This window comes from Mercurialis annua, linkage group LG2 (genome assembly GCF_937616625.2).
Source record: "Mercurialis annua linkage group LG2, ddMerAnnu1.2, whole genome shotgun sequence".
Lineage (NCBI taxonomy): Eukaryota > Viridiplantae > Streptophyta > Magnoliopsida > Malpighiales > Euphorbiaceae > Mercurialis > Mercurialis annua.
The window spans coordinates 1,417,587-1,437,533 of NC_065571.1; the positions used below are offsets into that span (position 1 = coordinate 1,417,587).

General features: G+C 32.9%; 5 protein-coding genes across 8 annotated transcripts; 3 read left to right on the forward strand and 2 right to left on the reverse strand.

The window, feature by feature from the left end:
* Positions 1-32: 32 nt before the first annotated feature.
* LOC126667896 (protein pleiotropic regulatory locus 1) lies at positions 33-5,713 on the reverse strand. Of its 2 annotated transcripts, XM_050361025.2 has the most exons (17): positions 5,503-5,713; positions 5,383-5,407; positions 5,124-5,241; positions 4,549-4,630; positions 4,360-4,422; positions 3,704-3,785; positions 3,155-3,247; positions 2,518-2,581; positions 2,337-2,422; positions 2,118-2,219; positions 1,910-1,993; positions 1,732-1,792; positions 1,574-1,640; positions 1,383-1,460; positions 892-956; positions 678-755; positions 33-589 (listed from the first exon to the last, which is right to left on the reverse strand). In XM_050361025.2, the coding sequence occupies exons 1-17, from the start codon at positions 5,634-5,636 to the stop codon at positions 417-419; spliced, it is 1,455 nt and encodes a 484-aa protein (XP_050216982.1). In that variant the 5' UTR covers positions 5,637-5,713; the 3' UTR covers positions 33-416. The 2 variants fall into 2 exon arrangements, with proteins under 2 accessions (XP_050216982.1, XP_050216983.1); XM_050361026.1 differs by lacking the exon at positions 5,503-5,713 and having other exon boundaries at positions 5,341-5,407.
* Positions 5,714-6,586: 873 nt separating this feature from the next.
* Positions 6,587-8,396, forward strand: LOC126669887 (stigma-specific STIG1-like protein 1). The gene is made up of 2 exons (XM_050363525.2): positions 6,587-7,124; positions 8,030-8,396. The coding sequence occupies exons 1-2, from the start codon at positions 6,722-6,724 to the stop codon at positions 8,092-8,094; spliced, it is 468 nt and encodes a 155-aa protein (XP_050219482.1). The 5' UTR covers positions 6,587-6,721; the 3' UTR covers positions 8,095-8,396.
* A 1,311-nt stretch (positions 8,397-9,707) lies between these two features.
* LOC126667095 (uncharacterized) lies at positions 9,708-10,350 on the forward strand. The gene has a single exon (XM_050360063.2). It carries the CDS (start codon positions 9,821-9,823, stop codon positions 10,205-10,207), a length of 387 nt encoding a protein of 128 aa, XP_050216020.1. The 5' UTR covers positions 9,708-9,820; the 3' UTR covers positions 10,208-10,350.
* Positions 10,351-11,960: 1,610 nt separating this feature from the next.
* Positions 11,961-14,609, reverse strand: LOC126669819 (chaperone protein dnaJ 49). Of its 2 annotated transcripts, none has more exons than XM_050363382.2 (2): positions 13,165-14,609; positions 11,961-12,511 (listed from the first exon to the last, which is right to left on the reverse strand). In XM_050363382.2, the coding sequence occupies exon 1, from the start codon at positions 14,250-14,252 to the stop codon at positions 13,176-13,178; it is 1,077 nt and encodes a 358-aa protein (XP_050219339.1). In that variant the 5' UTR covers positions 14,253-14,609; the 3' UTR covers positions 11,961-12,511; positions 13,165-13,175. The 2 variants fall into 2 exon arrangements, with proteins under 2 accessions (XP_050219339.1, XP_050219340.1); XM_050363383.2 differs by having other exon boundaries at positions 11,961-12,491; positions 13,165-14,608.
* A 985-nt stretch (positions 14,610-15,594) lies between these two features.
* On the forward strand, positions 15,595-17,379 carry LOC126669566 (translationally-controlled tumor protein homolog). 2 transcript variants are annotated; one of them, XM_050363069.2, is made up of 5 exons: positions 15,595-15,722; positions 16,190-16,263; positions 16,377-16,505; positions 16,603-16,760; positions 16,882-16,937. In XM_050363069.2, exons 1-5 carry the CDS (start codon positions 15,695-15,697, stop codon positions 16,904-16,906), a joined length of 414 nt encoding a protein of 137 aa, XP_050219026.1. In that variant the 5' UTR covers positions 15,595-15,694; the 3' UTR covers positions 16,907-16,937. The 2 variants fall into 2 exon arrangements, with proteins under 2 accessions (XP_050219026.1, XP_050219025.1); XM_050363068.2 differs by lacking the exon at positions 16,882-16,937 and adding an exon at positions 16,983-17,379 and having other exon boundaries at positions 15,596-15,722.
* Positions 17,380-19,947: the final 2,568 nt, after the last annotated feature.

Genomic DNA, 19,947 nt, shown 5'->3' on the forward strand with positions numbered 1-19,947 from the left:
ATTAAAGTTTTTTTAAAGTAGCTAACATAACATTATGAAATACATCAGTTTAATAAGTTTCCCAAAGTTGCATTCTAGATGGAATATTTCACAAAAATTACCAACGGGCTGTCACCATATTCACTGACACACTAGGTTCTGCCACAAGCATCTTGAACCATATTTTATCAATACAAATACGATCTACTCACTTGGAATTTGGTCGCAGACCAACTAAATCAGTTTCTCACTTCAGCCAATAGATATTGCCTTATCTGATATCAATATTCTGAGGCTTCAATTTTTTACTGGCAAAAATGAGTGCATGCAACTGGAAAATTTACGAGTCGCATTCCGTCTCAGCTGATAAGAAAACATTTCATCAGACATTCATTTGGTCGGTCGGTGGGAACCCATTTAATAGCATGAATGATCGATTAGAACCGCCTGATATCTTTAGGTGGCTTGAAATTGAGAGGATGAGTTTCCGGGGTTGCATTTTCATCCTCTCTCCACATTTTAATTGTCTTGTCAGCTTCACATGTTACGAGCCTTGAGCCGGTTAAGTCATATGAGATAGCATATATACCAGCTTCACTATCCAATGAGCCTGAACCAAAATAGACATCGTTATTTAGCTTCATTATCATTCCACAAAAGTAAAAAATAAATGAAAGACTGGCATGGGAAAGACTTACCAGGCTGCACAATTGTTTGGGTTTGCTGAAAATTATGACCGCTCTTCCAATCCCAGAACCATATACTACCATTATCACCTAAAATAATTCAACAATCATTAGAAACTCGAAACATACTCACAAGCCTTGACTGAAATGTTACTTTGCTCAACAGCCACTCATGAAACTGAACTAATTTTATGTCAAATTTATAAGGAAAAAAATTTAGCATTACCTCCTGTAGCTACTACACCATCCTCATTGACAGCCATTGCATTAATGATTGTCTTCTGCTGAGAGCTGATAAAATAAGAAAGTTGAAATGTCAAGTTCCTACGACTGTATGACAAATCAAGCTAGCATAAATGCATAATCACAATCAAGGATTTATGAAGAGTCCTAGCACTTTGTATTTGTGGCATAAAAAGCATTTGAACCAGCGAATAAGAATAACCAGGTGAAATCATATAGTTCCGCGGATGATATTATCACATATAAATATGATACCGCAGAATTGATTTCAATAGGCAACCTACTTACTCATGCATTAATGATGATAAACGAAATAGAGAAACTACAAACAATTACATCAAAACGAATGATAACTTCGCCAAACATACGTCTAATTCTCAGAATAAAGAAAATGATTTATACTTTATTTTATGAAGAAAATTGGAAGATATTTAAAGGTATTATTTGTAAGAACAGAGTATAGTGAAAACTTACAGCATGTTATGCAAGAATTCTCCTTTCGGAAGGTTGAATTTCTTGATGTTGTCAGCTGATGCAGAGGCAAAAGAATGCCTAAACAAAATAAAACAAAAGACAATAAGTAGACTAGATGGAAAAAGCAGAGAAATGCCCACATATAGCACTATAAGTCACAAAAAGTTTCATATGAATATGCAGAAACCTACTCAGAAGGATGCAATGCCATAGCTCGGACAGATTTCTTGTGGTGTGTCAGCGTTGACATAGTCTTGCCTGCAATACAAACAACAGATAAGATAGGAGGTTGCAAAAACAGAAACTGTAGTATAAATGAAATAAAAATATTCAAAAGAAAACCAGTTACCATTTCTAAGATCCCAGAACTTAATGGTTGTGTCATGTGATCCAGTGACAACTTGTGGATCCTGGAAACAGGGGGAAAAGATGCAACAATCTCACAAAAATTCTGTGCATCAAGAGAATGAAGGGATATACAGAAACAGGAAGGTAAAGAAAGATAAATGGTGAGAAAACTAGCTTACCGTTGGTCGAGTGAAAACTGAGCATACTGTATTATCATGCCCAGACAGTGCAAAAGCTTGAACTTTTGATCGAATATCCCAAACCTGAGAATGTAATTGAAATATTTACATTTCCAGTCCGACATAAGGCAAAGATTATTTTTTTAGTTAATAACTATAATCAATAGCATCGACCTGTGAGTACTATCCACAAAAGAGAACTCCATACCCGGCAAACAGAATCACGTCCACCGGTTAGCAAAAGATCAATTGTGGGATGAACAGCCAAGCAATAGACACCACTTAGATGACCATGATATGATCGGACAACCTAAACAGAAATATGGGTTTCACCAATCAGCCACAAGTCATACTTCATTTATACTGTTATTACTATTTGCCAATAATAAGCATGCTTAAATAGGTTGTCATGGATTGATGTTCTCACCTTATTCTGTTCAAGATCCCAGCATTTCACCTGCTTGTCATCGCCAGCAGAAAACATGTAGGTGTGTCTTTGGCTCACAGCCAGGCCTGCAAAGGGAAAAAGAATTTTGCCACATTATTATCTTAATAGCACAACTAATCAAAAATAGCAACTATTGATGCCAACAAAGATACCAACTAACCTCGTACTTGTTCGATGTGCCCAGTCAATGTGAGCTTTAACCTTCCACTTCCTATATCCCATATCTGGTCAACCAAAATTAATGGGAAAAAGACATCAGACATTCTGCGGGAAAATCAAACGTACTCTGTAGTCTAAATGATATGTTTCCAAAGGTTATGAATAAAAGAACTCAGATTGAGAAAAAAATTAATCTGGAATACTAGGGAGCAACTTTTCAAACATCTCGATAACAAAGCAACAAATTGTCTCCTCCAAGCTTGATCCATTCCCATGATAACCTAACTTTGATGGTCATCATTCTATGTAAAATGTCCTGTCATTTTATTTTTACAGCTATAGAAAAGAAAGTCAAACTAAGTGTTTGAAATTCATTAATTCCATCATATCTAGGTTCCAGAAATAGATTTTTTTTTTGAACATATCCAGAGATAGATATTGACTTCTTATAGTTATATCAGTTGAGGATTTGAACACATTTTCATCCACTTAGCAAAAGAAAATGAAACTAATATATAAAAATGGTGTCAGAGAGAGAAGATAGATGAATATGAAAAAAAAAATCATAAACACCATCCCAGTTTTTATAATGCCATATCCAGAATACTTTGAAAGAATTAAAGTTCATCAGTCAATACCTTGATTGTACGATCAGCAGAACCTGTACAAAACCATGTATTACTTGGATCAAACGCAATAGATCTTACCCATCCCAGATGGCCACTAATAACCTGTAGAACGAATTCAAAGATTTTAAAATAGAAACATTTTAATTGTTGAATATTACTGCATGAAAAGTCGAAAACAAACACTAAAAACAAAAACTGCCTACAGTTGTCCCCCCAACAAATAGCATTAAGAATGATTCACATACAAGCGGATCAACCAAAACAAGAAATTAAAAAGAAAGACAGCCACAAGGGAAGGCAGGCTAAAAATCTGATGATCGTAACAGAAGGGCAGTTGTGATAAACTAACTGATGCAGACTACTAACTTGTGAAGGCTACAGAACCGTTATGTTAAAAAAGCACATGCTAGAGATACAGCTTACCAAAACACCCATACATAGAGAACAAAGATGAAACAAAAACATTTACTAACTCTATTTAGCTAGAGACGACCCAGCACATTCATTCTGGAATCTACCGATCCAATAACAAAGTAACACCAATTATAAAATCCTTACCCTGTACTGCTTCCATGGTGCGTGCCAGACAGGACGTGGCCATTTGCTTGGTATTCTTTCCATTAAAGCTGATGTAGAATACCTAGAAGGTGAATTGCTAAATTTTCAAATCCAAAAAAATAAATCGCACAGGAAATGTCACTTTATAGACACACACAGCACCAGCCGTATAAACAAGAGAAGCAGGACACCCTTTCATATGATATTACATGCTCCCGAATTGCTTTATCATCTACAATAATTTCAATTTTATTTTTTTCTCATCGAAGGCATTACAAGCTTCAATTAACATCTCCAATTATGTTTTCACCATAAAACTGCAAAAGCTTTATAGACACAGCACCAGCTGTATATACAATAGAAGCTGGACACCTTTTCATATGATATTAATACATGCCCCCGAACTGCTTTAAGCATTACATCTACAATTATTTCAATTTTTTTTGTTTTCTCATCATTGGCATTACAAGCTACAATGAACATCTCCAATTATGTTTCCACCATAAAACAGCAAAACTTATCAATTTTAAACTTCCAGCAGATAAAACATGCAGAATAACATAATCACCACAGCAGCAAAGATCATAGAGATGGACATATTTGCCTAATCAAATATCACAACACTCAATAGAAAAATAAAAAATGCAAAAAGAAACCTTTCGGATGATTTAATGCCAGAAATCAAGGCAGTGCTTTTCCCCGGAGGACCAACGTCATTGCTGAAGACAACAAAGAAATAATTGCACCAATAAGAAATCTAATCAATGTTTGTGTAAAACAATTGAGGTAACAGAGATTACAGAAACATAACGGAAAAAGGAGATACGAAAAGGTTGAGCACTCACATTCCCTTTGATTGTGGAGTTGGACCAATCACCAATGCATTTGGAACCCCGCTCTTTTGCGGGTTCCTAGAATCATCTGGGCCTGCATGATTATCAAGTGAGGCATATTACATAAACAACCAGATACAATCATTTGGATCAACCTATAATAATCAGTCCAGCTATACTGAACATTACTTAAATTTGTCACATGTTCTATATCAGATGGGAGCATTCACAAGAATATTGTAATGAAAACATAATATAATCTTAATCCATTGCCTACTTGGAAATAGAGTCTTATTTGCATCAACTTTGGATACTAGATCCCGCATCCGACTTAATAACTTAACTATACTTTCAATAAATTAAAGTATGCAACATAAATCCAATCCAGGGGATATTCTGAAGTTAGTTTAGTTCTATCGTACTTTGACTATTGAATGGAAGTGCTTTTCATGAACCTAACAATGGTAAAACAGCGGTAAGTGGACAAAGTAACCATAGAATGCACCTCAAATTCAGTATTATTAACATAATCTTGCAAAATCTAATTCATGCACATCATCTAATCCAACAAATTCAACAAGAAGTACCTGTAAGAGCAAGAACATTAGAAGGCGCAGATGTTTGACTACCACCGTCACTTGCAGAAGAAGGAACTGCTCGCGGAATTTCAGTGGCGCTTTTCATTCCTTTATACTCCATATTTATCTGCATTGCAACAGCGATACATAACAACAAACAATAATCATAAATACATAATGCATTACCATGTTCAATCAAATGTCGATAATTAGCTAAAAAACATACCTAGAAAACCCAAGAAAGGAACGAATACAGAATTTCACTAACCTTGTGGTTCATTCGAATTTTTCTACTGCAGAAAAAAAAATGAAGCTCAAATTAGTTACAAATAATTGATGTAATTACAAAAATAATGAGAAGAATGAAAGATTGGAGTTTTATGGTAACCTTTCGGGATCGGGAGGAGCTGGCTGGCCGTGAAGTGGTGAAAACAGATCAAGACTTCTCTTTAGGGATTTGAGACTAAGTTTCTTGAGAGATTGTGGTTCGACCGGCTCCATCTCTGGTGTAAGAGTTGGCATCCTGATGGTGCTCTCTGCAAATTCTTGGTGTTAGGGTTTTTGAGGGGGAAAGGAAAAAAAAAGAGGGAAGGAAAGGAACTATCAATTAGTATTGGTAATTATTTTTTGGTAGAAGATATAAAATAATTCTTCAAGTTATTCATAAATAGTATATTTGTCCTTTTAGTTTGTTCTTGGTCAATTATACTCTCAATGTTTTTAATGAATAATGGTGCAAATAAACCCTCACATTTGTCAAAAACTATAAAAAAATAACCAAAAATGTGAGGGCAAAGTGTCAAAAAAGGGCTTCAGCGCTCCTTTTAAAAATTTAAAGAGTTTTTTTGCAACATCTAAAAACATTGAGGATTTAAATGGCCAAAATAAACTAAAATAGTTTAATAATTTTTTTAAAAAAATTGTATCTTTATCTTTATTTTTTAAAGCATAAGGTACAAAAAAATCACAAAGTTTTTTCAAAAGTATAGATCAGTCCTTAAAATTTTTTTAGGCACAAAATAATTCGGTATTTTTAAATTGTACAAAAAAGCCCTTATGTACATGACTTTGATTGACGCGGCAATAGAAAAAAGGTTCAAAAATACCCTTAATTTTTAAAATACTTAACAATTTTATATTTATAAATTTTATTTATATTATTTTGCCATTTTTTTCCTTTTCAATTAAAAAAAAGCAGAACTAAAACTAAAAAATATAATGAAATTGACAATTTTAAAAATTCAGAATATAAACAAATAAAGTAGAAAATGTGGTGTATTTTTAGATGATAAAGCTTAATAATAATAATAAGTGCTATTGATCTCTCAAAATTTATGTGAGCAAGTCAACATGCACGTCTATTTCATATATATCTACTCACTAATAATTTGTAACATATTAGGTTGATCTTCTACGTAATAAAAGCATCTTCTTGTTACAAAATTTGACAAATTTCACTTGCTCACTTAACTAATATCATTATAAAAAAACATATTTGGCATTTTCATTTATATACATCAATATTTCTTATATCTCTAATTGATTTTTTGCCTTGTGAACTTAACATATCAATCAAAACCCATGTCGAATTCCCATAGTACTTATCCATGCTTTGTACATACTTATTGATCATCCTCCTTCTTTCGATTCCTACTTCACACCACGATCGTAGAATTATCGGTGCTCGCGAGCTGACTCGTATGCGAGAATATTCAGACGCTCCACAACACTTGAATTTCTTAAGGTCTACAACTTTAAGGGGGAGGCAGAGGGTTATTTCATGTGCTAATGATGCCGAAGTGTGTTTGGATCGCGAGAAAAATCCGTGGGGCGGCACCACGTGTTGCTTTCGCAAGGTGTGCAGAGATACCCTGAGAGATTCCAGAAATTGTGGAGCTTGTGGCAAAACATGTGGGTTTGGATTTGTATGCTGTGATGGTAAATGTGTGGATATTCAGAATGATCCTAAACATTGTGGTGCTTGTTTTGAAGTGTGCCGTGCAGATCAAGGTAGGTGTTCTTTTGCAATGTGTAATTATGGTGGATGATTAACTGATTAATAAACTCTAATTGTTCGAATAATTGCTACTTATTTTGATATAAGATCATCGGATTAGGAGAGCAATCTCTCTGTTTACTTAAATTTGTTTTTTTTTCGTATTGTCATTTTCATTTTATCTATAACTTTATAAATTATTATTAAAAATATAGATTGATTTAATTTTACTTTAAATTTTTTTAATCGCACCGTGGAAGTTTTAACTGTCTATAATAACATGGAATTTATCGGGTTAGAACATTTGAGTAATTAATAACATCTTTATTTAAATACTGAGACTCGATAAATTGTTAGTTGATAATTTTTTTTATTTAGATTGGATTTCTCCTGTATTTTTCAAAGGATTTTCTATATTGATCTCTCGAGCTTGAATTTTATCCATTTATTATATACATAAATTCCACTTATCGAATAACTTAATTAAAAAAACTATACTTATTAGCTTAATTTACCAATCTGTTTTCACGTTTTAATTTAAATCAATTAAAGGAAAATATATGTGTATATACTACAGCATGTGATTGGGATCCGAATTTCTGTATGTATGTCCACTGATTTAGTCAGTCTGAGCTCATTGTCATTGTGTTTCCCGTTAAATTAACAAATTAGCATGTGGTAAACCATATTATAGATATCTCTTTTTGTTTTTATCCAACCTCGTTTAATTATCTAATATAATAGCTATAAAAAAAAAACTAATTTGATTAGTGCTATAAATTCATAATGTCCAGTAAAAAAATTTCCCCAATTTATATCCAGGAATGTTATTGATTCATCGGAACAGTATTTCGAAGAAATTTTGTATGTAAAATGATTATATAATCTTGAATTTTGAGAGGTTTGCAATTCCTTGTAGGCTCCCACATGTCTAGAAAGTTAGAACTTATAAGTCAATTAGAAAAGCGGCTTGATATCGCTTAAGTAAGGTCTCGGCTTCGAGTCCTTGTGAATGCAGAAAATTCTCACTGGCAGACTCACCCACCATTCCAGATGCGCGACGCGGATCGGATTCGGATTAATCTGGGCGAAACCTTGGAAACCGGATGGGCTTACCAAAACAAAAAAAAAAGCACTCGTTTCCTTTTGTTGACTAATGCCAGAAAATTATATCAAATAATGGTTTGTTGCACGGCTAACGCACAATTAATTTGTTGCATGAATGACATGCTGCAACGGTTGTGTGCAATAATTTTTTTCAAATGGTTTAGTTTATAATTACATAATTACGTTACTCATTTCCATTATGTTATAATTTTTGTATACCTTTTAATTTTATTAGAAAATAAAATCACATAGCGGAAAGGGTTACATGAGATTAAAAAAACTATTTACTTACACTTCACATCATTATTGGGAATAAAAATTTATGATTCATTTCGAATAAGCTTCTTTAATCTGAAAGTTATTTGTTATTGTGATTTTATAACATTTAACAACTATAATTATGTTTATTTAAAGGCCTAATAGTAAAAAAAACCCAAACCTTTATGACTTGTTGCAATTATATCCAAACCTTTTAATTTTTACAATAATATCCAAATTGTATTTTTTTATTGCAATAATATCCAATTTGCAATTTTGTAGCAATAATAGTCAAATTGATGGCTAAACTTGTTGTTTTCAATTAAGATATTAGACTATTATTATGTTTTGATATATAATAATATAGTAAAAGTCCCAAAAATGGCAAAAAAACTTAAAAAAATTCTCATAAAAGTGCAATTTGGATATTATTGCAACAAAATAATGCAATTTGGATATTATTGCAAAAATTAAAAGGTTTGGATATAATTACAACAAGTCGTAAAGATTTGATTTTTTTTGCCATTAACCCTTATTTAAAATAAACTTTCATTTTTGTTGAATTTATTTGAATTAAACTATATTATAATTTTATCTACAATTAATTTGGTTACCAAACAAAACCATAATCCTTCTCTAAGCATGAATTAGGAAAATACGTGTGAGATTTATATGCCTACCTTCTTCATAATCAGGTTCGTATATACACATTTATCCTCCACCTTCCATGCATCTTCCTCATAGCTTTTTCCATTTTACATGATTCTTGAAATTAAACCCCTATATTTGATTCTATTTACAAATTACCTCACAACTAACTTGTTTTACATTTGTTTAAAAAAACATGTTTTGCATAGAAATACCATATTCTTCAATCTTCATAGTTATGTGTAAAACATGTTTTGCATAGAAATACCATATTCTTCAATCTCCGATATAATTTATTGAGGTGGAAGCCAAAGAATGACTCCCACTTTAACAAATTACAATGGAAAATGACTTCTATCTCAACAAGTTATACCGAATTTGAAAACGATGTATTGATTTAACAGAAAATGAAAACTGATGTATAAATGTAACATTTTTTATAAATTGTGATTAAATTAAAAGAAACATGTAAAATTGACCAATTTTTACGATACTAACCCTTCAATACTAACCCTTCAACTTTGTGAAGTCTCCAAAGGGTAAAAAGAAAAGAACTACTATTTGATTCTTTTTACAATTAGAAAAACGCGCCTCAGCTCTTATTTTAAGACCTCTTCACTGGCCCCCATTTCCCATCTCATAATTTCGAATTTTTAACAAACCAATAACATATTCAAAATCAACACAAACCCTAAAAATGATAGACGACAGACAGTACCACCACCACCACCACTACAATCACGGCGGTCCACCGCACGGGATCATTCTCGCGGTGGTTGTATGCGTAGTAGTCTTAGTTCCGTTCATACTCGGCGACCAAGGTGAAGCCATAACCGAAGCCATTACAGAGCTTTTAAGTCCAGTTGGTCTTCTTCTTCTGCCCATTATTCTTCTGCTGGTCATTCAGTTTCTCTCGTCGGAGCGTGGCTCTTTTGTCTCCTCCGTCTTCTCCACCGGAGAACCGGACACTATTCACCGTGTTAGTGGCTCGCCGGTCGGTGTAGCTTTGTTTCTCGTACTGATCTTGTTTTTGCTTTATAATCGCATGTCTATCTTTGGTGGAGATGATGATTCAGGTGATTAAATGTAGTTAGTTATTGCATAGCTTGCATGGATCTGAGCTCTTGTTTAAATTCTCATTGTTTTTGTTTTTTCTTTTATTTTTCTGATTTTTGTGTATATATTTGAGTAAGCTTAATGCCCCTTTATAAAATCATGATTGAACAATGAGGCTACTTTTTCTTATTTTAAACAAATTAACTTTATTTACAAGAATGTATTAACTTTGTGAGATCTGGCGGTGGCTGAATAATAGGTACAGTAACCGAATTAACTACCAAACCAAACTAGAATTTTTATTTGGTTAGGTTTTTAGTCAATTTGATTTGATTATAGTTAAAAAAAATTGATTAATTCGATTCAATTTTCAGTCGGAAATCTCTAATGAAAAACTGAGTAAATTAACCGAATTATATACAGTAAGTATGATGTAATTTTCTACAGGATTTAATTATTATTTGTTTTCCAAAGAATTTTAAAGTAATGAACAATTAATACAATTTCTTAATCATTAATTTGATAATTCAATTAGCCGAATAATTGGATTGAACCAAAGGGCAAAAGAGACGCTTGTGGTAATGACTCCTCGACGGAACACATCCTGTTAGGGTTAGCCATTACAACTTGAATTTGTTTACTATAATAGTTTGATGAGCTCTTAATCTTAACAGTAGCTGGTAAATCAATGATCCCTTGTGAATGGGAGGAGTATTTGTTATTTTGTCATTAGCTAGTAGACGTATTCTTTAACTTTGATTCTGGAGTTAAGTGGTAGTGGTGCTAGCTTTGCAGTGTCACGTGAGCACGTGGGGCTCTCATGTAGCGCGTAATGCGTGTAGGGGTCCACAGTCAAAGGCCAAAAGTACTTTCCAACTCACTGCAATTGGTCCAATTTCTAAGTGAAAAACACATTGGAGTTGAACATTTAACTGAACTTTCGTATTGTTATTGCCGACACGCAATATGTGAATCTGCGACAAACTCACACAGACCTGTGCATGGTCTGAGTTTTTTTTTAATAATACAGGGGTTAAATACTTTTGAACTGAGATCATACAGCAGATACTCGATAAAAAGTTATTTTATTTTACAAAACAAATATTGAATTACAGCAGTTATCGAATTATAATGTTTTTACAAAATGGGTACTGACTCATACTTATATAACTTTTTTTGCCCATGTCTATAATCTAATAACCATTTTGTAGTTTCTAGATATGTTAAGGTTTAAAAAGAGAATACGAGCTATAGCTTGAGTTGAATACTTAACTATTAGTATAATTTTTGTTTTAATTTAATTTTAAATTAGTTTATACTTATATGTGGATTGTGGAGTGACTTAATTAAACTTTATTTCTTTCATTGGAACCTCCTATGATATTAATTTGACCTAGAAAATGGACAAGTTAAAAGAGCTAATTGATAAAAAAATTAATTAAATATTAATTAACCAAGGCTTATAAATTTAAAAGACAAAATGATATTTAAGTTCCCATTAGATTTGCTTTTCTACAAATTTATTTAAAATTTAAATAAAGTTCTATATATGTTCAATAATACTTCAATATAAGTTTTAATTTATAAGAATTTAAATTAAGTAAAAGAAATCTGACCCGGATTCGAACCAGATTTAGATTTGCTAATTTTAAAATTTAGATCTGGTTTAATCCAGGCCGTCCAATTATCAGAACTGGGCACATGTGACATGGTAATTTTAGATAACATAAAATAATTAATTTGCCAATTTCTCGACAGTCAATGCAAATGCACATTAGGGATTATATGTAAATTTGAATGAGATGTGATTAAGAATATTGGTTTACCACAATATAGGAACCGAACCGAACAGAAAGTACGAGGTCAATGATGCAAACCTAAAGATGCAACTTGGTATCGAGGCAACAACCATATTAAGTACGAAACTTGATAGAACTACAATTAATCCAAGGTTCAACGAAATGACCTCCATGATAGTTTGATTCAAGGCATGAACTAACAATTTCATCCACTGAATCTTCATCTTCATCCTCAAGTGCACACATTCACCGAGCCATATACAAACTGCGCATATTTATGATACCTGAACTGCTGTTGGCGGCATGATGGGGATGTTGTTGGCCCCAAAGCTATATACCTAGGCTCACTTTGCAGATGGTTCATGGCAAAAAATCCCTTCATGAAGCTAAATGATAAACTAAATCTTTAGAACTCCAATCCACACCATCTGGCTTGTAGCCAGTCCACGATATCCTGGCTAGGCTCATCAACAAACATATATAAAAGAAGCTTCCCTATCCCCACTGTGTTCCCTATTCCGCCAAAATCACAACTATAAAGAAATCAGCCAAGTGGTAAACCGACATAAATGGTTGTAAATTCTGTATGTTATAATACAATACTACTACTACATTGTATTGCAACCAACCAGATCTAACACATGCAAAAACCATGACTCTAGAATATCAAACAGCCCGTAAATCTGACCGAGATCTTTAATCATTAATTGACTTTTAATAGTTGATCAGGAATGTACTACATGCATAAGAAAACACATCAGTCTGGAGAACACCGTACAGATTGATATCAACAGAACGAGAGATTTTTACAATTCATTCAGTCTGAAGCTTTCAATAGCTTTGCATAGCCGACATTACATGTAATCAAGCAAACACCATATTAACAACCGTCTCTACAGGCTCAAACACACACAAACTAACAGAAACCCCAACTGATGACAATGCAATTAATATATGTAAAGTTTCTGCGAGATTAAACAGGAAAGCATCTTGATAATGGGTAGCAGTAGCACTGGAAAAAAATGGGTTCAAAACAATATAGGAGGAAGAAGTCTAAATCAAACACAAAATGAACAGGAAGATTATCTACCAAAGAGAAGACAGGTTCATAACGGCATAGATATATGTATAAACAAACCAACATAATTTACTATAATTTCAAGGAACAAGTAAATGGCGCAATTACCTGGCTGGCCCTCATGCTAACCCGAGATCACGTAGCCTATCACAGTGAGGAGTAGGCATATGCTTGTTCCAGTGTCGTCTCTGCATTTCCATCTGACAATGACGCCAAAGTACATTTCTATAATCCTTGATCACAGTGTCCTCAATGTTGGCTCGTTCAGTACTTCCAATAGGATAGTTTTCGTCAAAAGCTGATGATTTAACAAAAAATTCTACACCATGTTTCTCAGTTGTTTGGGGAATCTGATGGGAATAATTCTTATGCAGCGAATAAACAGGCTCCGAAAATGGCAGATAAGCAAGTAAGAAAATCAACAAGAAAGGCACTATCTGTAAAAGAAGAAGCAAATTCGAACCTCCTCCATTAAACACCTCTCGCTGATGATCACGCTCACCAGTTGCTCTAGTCCTATAAACATGATGTGCCCTAAACATTTCAGTCTGACCAAAAAATGACCTAAATATCACATCCGGATCAAAATCATCATCATAGAAATCATGCACATTTCTTCTCCTCCTTGCCCGCCTAACATTATGCTGCTGGTTATACTCGAATTCATCAACTAAACCACTTTGATCATACTCCCTCCTCGAACTATCCTCACTCAAACACTTAAACGCCTTGCAGACTTTCTTGAACGCGTCCTCAGATCCCGGCGCCTTGTTCTTATCAGGGTGAACTTTCAACGACAATTTCCGATAAGCCTTCCTAATCTCCTCAACAGAACAACTCTTTTCAACACCAAGAACAGCATAATAATCCTTATTCCTATTAACTCGCCTAATCAATTCCACGTGTTCTTCCGTATAATTCCGCTCACCTTTCATACCACCGTCAATTTTACCGCGACTAGACTTGTTCTCATCGGCATTACCACCGACAACACATTTTTCAGGAAAAGATTGATTCGAGTTCGACCCCGAAAAACCGAGGTTCTCACAAGCAGTTAAAAGATCATCAACGGATAAATCGCGGTTTAAACGTTGAGCAATCTTAATAAATTTTAATGCTTTCTCTTTATTTCTTGATGCAATTGCTTGTTCAGCAATTCCAATGCATCTTACAGCTTCATCCTTGTTACCATCCATAATAATGCTTCTAATTTTATTTTGTTTTGGGGAGATTAAACCCCTTGAATTTATCACTAAATATGCAGATTTTACAAGTGGGAAAATTAATTTTAATTCAAAGACCTAAATTATCTCAGTAACAATGACAGATCAAAACTGAAATGATTAACACAAAAATTGAAGGAAAAATTGCGATGGATTTGATCAAAGATTTTACCTGATTTACCACAGCCAAGGGAAAAAGTACTGAGATGGAAATTTAAGTACAGAGAGATACCGGAGATGGATTTGAGCTGAGGGAGGATGAGAACCCGAAGTGGACGGTCGGGTTGGGTTGGGTTGTGTAATTGTGTTGAATCCGGTGTTGGATTATCAAATGGAAATTTGCCACGTCTAATAATGACGTGTTAGGTATAAATATTCGTCAAAATGCATAAAGGTTTAGATTTTGGCGAAATGCTTTCTTATGCCCTTGAACTTTAATGTGTTCATCATTTACACATATTAACTTTAATAATGATCATATACAGTCCTAGAATTTCAATAGGGTTACATGCAAATTCATACACCAAATTTAACTTAATCTGCAATTACAACAAAATTTTTAAACCTGACAATATCGGTAATGAAAATTGCACTTTTGGTAAATCGATATATCGATTATAATCCGGGACAATTTTGCTGAGTTGGTAGTCGGCATTGTCACGTAGGCTGAGAAGTTGAAAAATAAACGGTGTTTTGATTTTCCAAAAAATAAAAGTTGATGCCTGTTTTTGCTAAAATTTTAAAGTTAGTGTTGTAATTGCAAATTACACTAAAATTCGTGATTTCATTTGCAAACGTGTCAAAATACGTGACAAATACTGGAATTTATTGTGTCAGTATACATGTTTTTTCCGGCTTCCAACTCAGTAAATTTGTCCCGGAAAATAATCGGTGTATCAATTTGCCAAAAATACAAATTTTATTACCGACATTTTCAAATTTTTAAATTTATGTTATAATTGTAAATTAGGTTAAAGTTGGTGTATGAATTTGCATTAAACTCTTTCGATTAACAATAGAATTGGGTAGTCAATCTATTATTTTACCTTTTTTGTATAAATATATTTTAAAAAGCTAATTATTTTATTCAGAATATTTATATATTGTGTTTTCTTTATTTTTCTTTTAAAAAGGCATAAAAAGGGAATATATTCCTGTCTAGGAAAAGAGCAAATTCCCTACAAGCCCAAGTCGCAGCATCCAACTAGGAAAAAATGCGGGGGACATATCAGGTATTAAACAAACAATTATGTCCTTTTTCGTAATTAAACCGATCCGTGAAGTACCAGTGGCCTTAGCAAAACCCTCGCTTATAAATTCACATCGTCCTCAACGAACGAAACCCTCTCTCGCTCTCTCTGCTCTGCGCTGTATACTGCTCCTGCTTGATTTTTCTTCTACTTCAGCACAACAACATGTTGGTTTATCAGGATTTATTCACCGGTAACTTTAATCTGCTAAAAAAATTGTTCATAGAATTTAATTTGTGTTTCAGGATTTCTTATTTGATTTATGATTAGATCTTGATTTGGTTTCTTGGGCTGCGGAAATGTTCTGTTAGATGTTGGATATTATGCTTTTGTTGCTCTCTTGTATGTGAAGATCTAAGCTTTTTGGACTTGATTTATTAGAATTTTGATTAATTGGTTCCTCTGTTTGTCACATCTTTTTTTAACTTTGTGAACTTTAGAGCTAGCTAATTATTTTTGAATGTTTGTAAAAGGGAATTAGTAGCGATTAACAGTTACTTGTTGCTTCTGTTTTAGCATGTTTGTAAAAGGGAATTAGTAGCGATCAATAGTTACTTGTTGCTTCTGTTTTAGCATATTTTAGATTAGATACTGAAACTCAAAGTTCATTGAATTATTAATGTAAGGGTGCTGATTAAATGGGTGTTAATGTGCTTTTAGGTGATGAGCTTCTCTCGGACTCATTCCCTTATAAGGAAATTGAGAATGGAATTCTGTGGGAAGTAGAGGGGAAGGTAATATTTTTGTTTTGTTTTTGGTAAATTCAGATTTTTGAGAAGTTATTTATAGTCTAATAGATGTCTGAAGCTAGTTTTTTAATTGTTGCTGTTGTTTTTGTGTGTTTTAGTGGGTTGTTCAAGGTGCCGTTGATGTTAACATTGGTGCCAATCCATCTGCTGAGGGTGGAGGTGAAGATGAGGGTGTCGATGACCAAGCTGTTAAAGTTGTGGACATCGTTGACACATTTAGACTCCAGGTGAGTTCGTTGTTTGTGGTATTGATTTGATATGAACTATTAGTGCCTTTAGTTTAAAAAAAAGGATATAAGGCTGAAACTTGAAAAATTCTTGTAGGAGCAACCTCCTTTTGACAAGAAGCAGTTTATTGGATATATAAAGAAGTTCATTAAGGAAGTGACAGCCAAGCTGGATGCGGAAAAACAAGAGCATTTTAAGAAAAACATTGAGGGAGCAACCAAGTTCCTTCTCTCAAAGATCAAAGACTTCCAATTGTGAGTATATTTTAGCGAGTGCATTTTAGCTTCTATATTTGTTGATCTTTTTGTTTTTTTATGGAATCGATTATGTTTCTTCCTGTATAGTAATATTTATATATTTGGTTGTGCTGTGCAGTTTTGTCGGGGAGAGCATTTGTTGATTTTTTTGTTTTTTTACGGAATCGATTATGTTTCTTCCTGTATAGTAATATTTATATATTTTGTTGTGCTGTGCAGTTTTGTCGGGGAGAGCATGTCTGATAATGGATCTCTAGTCCTTGCTTACTACAGGGAAGGTTCTGCTGACCCAACATTTTTGTACTTCGCCCATGCTTTGAAGGAGGTCAAGTGCTAAGAAGGGAGAGGATAGCTGACTTCGAAGTGGAAGTTCTACTGTAGCTCTAGTTTTATTTATCTATTTATCTTTGTATGTGGTTTTCTATCTTTATTTCATGTCATGATTTTAGTATTCTTGTGGTTGAAAAGGCTTTTTTATTTATTTGGTTGTTACCATTTGTTTGACAAATAATCTTTTATTGAGGAGTGTACTCTAAATGCGAAGTGATAGGACACTGTTATCTAATGTCTTGGGCAATTTATATGACGTGAAAGTTATGGGTTTCGACTTCTCTGAGTTCACGTCTTGTCTCGAACCTCGATTTGCTTTGCTGCCTCTTTAAATCTGTTATTTGTGCGATAGTTACAGATCATGGGCATAGATGCATAGTTTTTTTTGGTGTTACTAGTCTGTTTTTTATCACTCCGTTATGACGATTGGGATTGAAATCTGCACATTCATGCCCATGTGTGTACTAGTGATACATGATAGATAGGATAGAGTATGGGTAGTTCTTTGCAGAGTCATCAATCAGGGAAGATTGGCCCATGTTTTAGGAACTTGGAAGCAAAGATTTATCTAGAGCCTCTGTTATAGGGCTTGATTTCTTCTCTTAGTAATGAACTAATGATGATAAAAGCAACCAAATGATGGATGTTTTTGATTTCTTACTTGATTAGGCTTGGCTGTAATGATGTTGCAAGAAAATTCTGCACCATCATAAAAACTTAAAAAGGATTAATTTTTCATGTAGTGTATTATGATTTCTTTGGAAGTCAAATTTTTTTATCCTGGTTTTTAACACCACTCAAACAAATTCCTGTATCCAATTCTCCTTTAGTTTTACTTAGTCTAACCGTTTTTTCTACGTGAAAGCCGACTTAAAGATTGAATGTCGACATATGCTATGATTAAATTAGTTGGTGTTGCTGTCCTTTGATTTTTGATTTTATATTCCTTTCTCCTTCATTGTAGTATTTAAATTTAAATTTCTGATTTAAATATTCTCAAGTTATACTTCTGATTCTTAATAATTGTCAAACTCTTAATTTTTTTTAATTTCAAAGTACTTGTCCATTATCAATTTCAATAACTATTTGTTATCAAATAATTTATTGTTTGTTAGAAAAAATTTATTGTTGTCCTTTAAATTGATTAGTGTAGTAAAGAGAGTATTTTATTATACTATATATATACATAGGGGTAGTGGCCAAAATGAGAGAAAAACTAAAAAGATAGTATATAACATGGAGGAACGGAACCCCCGCAATATCATTATTGACAAACTTAGAAATGTTAGCAAGCATATTATTATGGATATGCTGGTCGAAGGACTGAGGAAACACAAATCTGTTTATGTAACGATTTTGTTCTCTGTGAATATGTTGAACACATGCCAATCTCGTCTCGACAATCCTTTAAATTTTTTTGATACTAAGATATCTTAGTGTACCAAAAGTTCCATTTTATTAATTGAATTTTAATATTTATCAAACTTTTCTCTTATTCATTTTCACATCTCCATCATATTAAACTCGTTGCTCTTTTCAAATAAAAAATTTCCAGATCCTTAAAGTTTTTCATTATTTAAAGGAATTATAATTAATATGGAATAGAAATTACCTGGTAACTTATAAGTAGTAAAACCGTGTGAGAAATTTTATAAAAATGACAATACAGTTATGATCATTTTTATTAGATGAATAGTTTCCAACTCTTCTAACTTAACGTAACCATCTTTTAAAATTAAAGTAGTTGTAAATTTTAATCTTTAATGTTTTTTTTATTTTTTGATTTGTAAAATATAAATAATCAAATATGTTATTTTTTCTTATAATGTTGTATGTTTGTAATTAATAATTATTTAAAACTAAAAGTATATAACTAAAAGAACTTACATAGCATCTTTTATATTTTAATTAAATTGAATTTTTATTTATAATTTAATAATATGAAATGGAATTATTTATATTCATTGTATTTTTATAAATGTGTATATGTATAAAATCCAGTTATAATTTTGGTTCTTAGGTTTAATACGGTTTTAGACAATTTTCAATCTGAATATCTATCTAAAATTTAGAATTTTACCAATCAAATTTTTGTTACAATTAAGTTCAGATTGGAATATTTTTAGTTTTATTTTCAGCTTGACTTTGGATTTTTTAAGGATTCGAGCACATTCCTACTTATTTTTTCTTTTCTTTTGTCAAAAACTTATTTTTTGATAATTAGAGGGTGGGGGGGGCGTTTGTGGGTGAAGTCGATCTCACGATCTAATAGATTGCTACCGAGTGCCTATACCGTTTGAGCTATAGCTCATTGGTTTTTTTGTCAAAAGACTTATGTGTTCTTTAACCTTAATATTAAGGGCATATAATATATGATTTCCCGTTGATTAAATTCAAAAGTTGAGCATAATTAAGTAAAGGAAAGCCAACCTAGGATTAGAAGATGTAGAAGAGAATGTACTCACAATCACCTAAAACAAGGTGGGTATGCATAACTAGAAAGGAAAGCAACAAATAAGTACTATTTTTTTTCCTGATTATGTCTAAAGCTATCATTAAACTTTAATTATCTTAAAAAAAACTTTAATTCAAAAAATTGCATTATTAATTGCAGTTAGATCGCAACCTCATATACTTTATGTTAAAGCAAAATTATTTTTATTTAGATTTTGTAATAAACAATAAAATAAAAAAGAAGTGTAGTGCAAGATTTGATAGGTTAGACCATTTTGGCAGTTTGATGAAATCCACCGGCCATCATCATATATATATTCCCCCCTTCTCCCATACGGTCCCACTAGCACCCGAGCAACACATTCTTTATAGCCCTATTTGCAAATGTAAAAACCATGAT

Excerpts from the sequence above, each read along its gene's own strand:
- LOC126667896 (XM_050361025.2), bottom strand. The coding sequence starts at position 5,636 with ATGCCAACTCTTACACCAGAGATGGAGCCGGTCGAACCACAATCTCTC. Across the intron at positions 5,242-5,382 it reads AAATTCGAATGAACCACAAG|ATAAATATGGAGTATAAAGG; the intron begins GTTAGTGAAATT and ends GTTGCAATGCAG. Across the intron at positions 3,248-3,703 it reads CACCATGGAAGCAGTACAGG|GTTATTAGTGGCCATCTGGG; the intron begins GTAAGGATTTTA and ends TTCGTTCTACAG.
- LOC126669887 (XM_050363525.2), top strand. The coding sequence starts at position 6,722 with ATGCTTTGTACATACTTATTGATCATCCTCCTTCTTTCGATTCCTACT. Across the intron at positions 7,125-8,029 it reads AGTGTGCCGTGCAGATCAAG|GCTCCCACATGTCTAGAAAG; the intron begins GTAGGTGTTCTT and ends AATTCCTTGTAG.
- LOC126667095 (XM_050360063.2), top strand. The coding sequence starts at position 9,821 with ATGATAGACGACAGACAGTACCACCACCACCACCACTACAATCACGGC.
- LOC126669819 (XM_050363382.2), bottom strand. The coding sequence starts at position 14,252 with ATGGATGGTAACAAGGATGAAGCTGTAAGATGCATTGGAATTGCTGAA.
- LOC126669566 (XM_050363068.2), top strand. The coding sequence starts at position 15,695 with ATGTTGGTTTATCAGGATTTATTCACCG. Across the intron at positions 16,264-16,376 it reads TGTGGGAAGTAGAGGGGAAG|TGGGTTGTTCAAGGTGCCGT; the intron begins GTAATATTTTTG and ends TGTGTGTTTTAG. Across the intron at positions 16,761-16,982 it reads AAGATCAAAGACTTCCAATT|TTTTGTCGGGGAGAGCATGT; the intron begins GTGAGTATATTT and ends TGTGCTGTGCAG.